Raw genomic sequence first — 3,872 nt, 5'->3', positions numbered from 1 at the left:
GAGCGTGATGAGACAGGTCGTGACAGGGAGGGGGACCGGCAGGAAGGGGAACATTCATAACGTCACTTTCGGGGAGGAGGGGGTGCAGCACCATGATGTGGCAACACGTGAGAAACGAGAGGGGGCCCAGGGAGCCCTGCCTGCTTGCAGCGTCGCACTTTCTGGAATTTCTCGCCGCCGCTAGCAGGCAGGTCCCCTCGAGCGGGCGTACAGCGCAGCCGACCAGGACACCCATGCACACCGCAATCATTCAAGGTGCTCGAGCAGTCATATACGACAAATCACACAAAAAGACACGCACGAAGCCACACACACACACATCCACACACAAAAAACAAGAAATGGGACGCCTCAGACATCCAAGGAAGGTTTCCACCGCAACAGCTCTCGAGCCCGGCGAAGGGCGAAAGCTCTAGACGGGCACTGCGAATGTTTTCTGAGAACGGCCCTATGCTGGAATCTTCATCAGCGGCGTCGCACACACATACACATGCGCAAGCGCTCTCTAACACACACACACACACACATACACACACACACACACACGCACACACACACACGCACGCACACAAGCGCCAACACACATGCCCGCCCGGTCACTCACCTCGACGTTGAAGTGGACGTGGGCGAGGGGGTCCAGGAACTCCCCAAAGGTGGCCTTGAAGAACTCATTGTAGTCAGTGGGGGCCACCTCCTGTGGATTCGAAGCGGCGGGTCGGCGTCGGCAGAGCTAGGTCGGCGGCGAGGGCGGAATCGAGGCATGCCAGGTACTGGGCGGCTGCGCGCCCCTGGCGATCGTGCGTGCTCCGACATGGGCCCCAGCGCGGCTGATGAAGTTAAAGCGCGCTGACGAGCACTGCAGCACCGGCCCGACCCCTTGCTCGGCGCGTGGCTGTGGCAGCAAAAGCAGGGCACAGGGGCGACGACCGTGCAGGCACAGCGGCGCGGCATCGTGCGCGCCTTGGGGTTGCGCGTCCAGATGGGCTTGTTGTCGTTCTGCAGCCTCCAGTCCCACACGTCCTCGTAATCGGTCTTCATCACCGGCTCAACCTGGCAGTCAAATGGGCGGTCAAAAGGTCTATGAGCGGCGGACGAGTAGATGCCCAATCGATCAGGGGCGGTCATCAGAGGAGTGGTCTATGGGGCACCAACTGCTTTTGGTCAAGGCAGGGCGCGCCGTTGGTCCGAGCGCGGCTGCTGTGGCATTTCTGCCTTGCATGCAGGAGGGCTGGTGGTGCTGGCCACGCAAACTGTGCCCCTAGGTCCCCAACCGCGAGCCCCAGAATGACAAAAAAGTCATGTTTGTCGTACCACCTGACTCAGGTGGTTGCAGAACATGAACTGCCCCTTTTGGGCCTGAAAGGGCTGCTTCCGCTCACCTTCTTGGGCTCCTCGCCCTTCTCCTTGGCCTTGGCGTCCTCGGCCGCCTGCTTGCGCTCGGTGGCAGCCGTGTCCTCGACCTGGGGATTAGGGAGCCGGGGAGGGGACGCGTGGGGGGGCTTGAGACAAGCGGCGCTAGCGGTGTGGTGTGCGATAGATCCTGATTGATTCGGTGAAGGGAGGCAAGGACCCAGGCAATGCATGGGGAGCTCCAGGCCCACAAGCGCTTGCTGGGATTTGGCTGAGAACACATTGCGAGTGACCTGTGAAACCTGCGACGCATATCCCACTGACAGGCCTGTGCACACGCGCGCGCTGACAATTCACGCACAAACACAAACACAAGCCAGGAGTGCGACGCCTCAGACATCCAAGGAAGGTTTCCACCGCAACAGCTCTCAAGCCCGGCGAAGGGCGAAAGCTCTAGACGGGCACTGCGAATGTTTTCTGAGAACGGCCCTATGCTGGAATCTTCATCAGCGGCGTCGCACACACACATACACACACCACTACACACGCACACATGCACCCACGTGTGCATGCGTGCACGTACACTGACACATACACAGATACACTCACACAAATTCCACAGCCCCGGCTGCACACACACACACACACACACACACGCACGCAAGTCGCCTCGGGCCCCACCTGCTTGGGCTCCTTGGTGGCGGAGTACAGCTTGATGGGGAACTGGATGAACTGGCTGTACTGCTTGATCAGCCGCGCCAGTCTCACGGGGTCTGCCAGCTCCTGGGCGTCCTCCTTCAGGTGCAGGATCACACGCGTGCCGCGCACCTGGGTTCAAACGCGGATTGCGATGGGTTGCACGGAGGGTGGGTGATTGCGTGAGGAGGGGCGCTGCGATAAGGGGAACGTTGAGGGACAAGAGGAGTTTCATGGATCCGGAGGGGAGGGGGGCAGGCGCTAGAGCAATTTGGAGGGGACTTTGTGTGACTTTTGCTGGATACGTGTGCGCAACCGTCGGGGAGGCCGCGCACGTCACGGCCACGGGCCCGTGTGCAGGGGGCTCCAGATGCAGTCTGCAAGGGTGTCTACCTGGGTCTACCTACTGGCAACCACCCTCCGACACAGCACAGAGCCGGGCGGTGCAGGCCTGCTGCCAGGGCGCTGCTTGAGGGCCACCGCCGCGCGGGCCACCCCCTCCCCTCAGCCATACATGGCAAACCCACCCCGCTGACCTTGACCCCGCCAGAGCTCCCCTCCCCATACATATCAACCCTTACCGCTGCTCGCAACCTGTGCCAGCCCCTCCCTGCAAGATCCTCCCCCGCCCCCAACAAAAGGCGGCGCCACAGTGGCTACGGCGGTTTTGGTCCCCCCACTCCAAGTCCTTCCCCCAAAAGAGCAACCGGCCATCGCGCCTCACCAGCGGCCCCCCGGCGCTGCCATCGTCGGGCTTGACCGTGAACTGGTGGCTGCCCACGTTGGAGGACCAGATCCAGGTGGTCGCGTCATCGTTGCTTTTAGTCAGCACGGTCACCCTGTGGCCGGTCACGTGGGTGGACGAGTAGGTGGGTGACGGATGAATGATCGCGTGGGCAGACGGAGGGGTGGGTGGACAGGAGGTTGGGTGAGTGGATGGGTGGATAGACAGAGGCGTGGGAGGGTGCGTGGGTGGGAGGGGAAAAAGCAGGATTGCGGGGCAAGGAGGGCGCAGAGGGGAACAGCGCACGAAACAGCTGCGTGCAGGGGCATGCGGACACTGGGGGCTGTGGGGGCCGTAATGCCCGATGAGGGGGGGTGCGCCGGTCCCAAACCGCGCGCCATCGCCTCCTGCGGCCGGCCCGCTGCCCAGGCGACCCTCCCAAGCCCGCATTGACCCTCGTCGTCCTCCCGCCCCCCTTCCCCCAACCAAGCAGCGTCCGCTCACTTGTCCGCCACAAGGAATGCCGAGTAGAAGCCCACGCCGAACTGGCCGATGAGGTTGGTGTCGCCCTTGGCGCCCTGCACCGCCTCCATGAACTTGCGGGTGCCGCTGCGGGCGATCGTGCCCAGGTTGGACAGCAGCTGCTCGTGACTCATGCCGATGCCAGAGTCCCTGGCGAGGGGGGGAGGGCGCGCAAGTCAAGCAAAAAGGATCAGAAGCCGAACGGGTGATACTGGGAGGCCTGAAACAGCGCATGCAGGGTCGCAAGCTGGACGCACGAAAGGGGTGGCAGGTTTGCGCCCGCCGCTGCGGGCCGCGGCCGCCTTCGAGCCCGGCCAACCGGCGGTCCCAATGGCAGTCCAGATGCGCCCCCGCGCGCCCCCCGCGCACTCGATGGTGATGGTGTTGGCCTCCGCGTCGGCCTTGATCAGGATCTCGAGGTCCTCGCGCCCCTTGAGCGCCGCCTGGTCGGTCACCGACGTGAACCGCAGCTTGTCGAGGGCGTCCGACGCGTTGGAGATGAGCTCGCGGAGGAAGACCTCCCTGTTGGAGTAGAGGCTGTTGACGATCATGTCCATGAGGCGGTCGACCTGTTTGGGGG

The 3,872-nt window shown here is 63.2% G+C and overlaps 1 protein-coding gene across 1 annotated transcript; it reads right to left on the bottom strand.

The window, feature by feature from the left end:
- Positions 1–62: 62 nt before the first annotated feature.
- MNEG_14896 (heat shock protein 90kDa beta) lies at positions 63–3,843 on the bottom strand (the record flags this gene model as incomplete). The annotated part of the gene is made up of 8 exons (XM_014036633.1): positions 63–65; positions 605–694; positions 961–1,050; positions 1,380–1,460; positions 2,032–2,178; positions 2,771–2,885; positions 3,275–3,442; positions 3,662–3,843. The coding sequence occupies 8 exons, from the start codon at positions 3,841–3,843 to the stop codon at positions 63–65; spliced, it is 876 nt and encodes a 291-aa protein (XP_013892087.1).
- Positions 3,844–3,872: the final 29 nt, after the last annotated feature.

Source organism: Monoraphidium neglectum, assembly GCF_000611645.1.
Source record: "Monoraphidium neglectum strain SAG 48.87 unplaced genomic scaffold scaffold04860, whole genome shotgun sequence".
In the NCBI taxonomy this organism is placed as follows: Eukaryota; Viridiplantae; Chlorophyta; class Chlorophyceae; order Sphaeropleales; family Selenastraceae; genus Monoraphidium; species Monoraphidium neglectum.
This window is presented reverse-complemented; position numbering and strand designations above follow the sequence as displayed.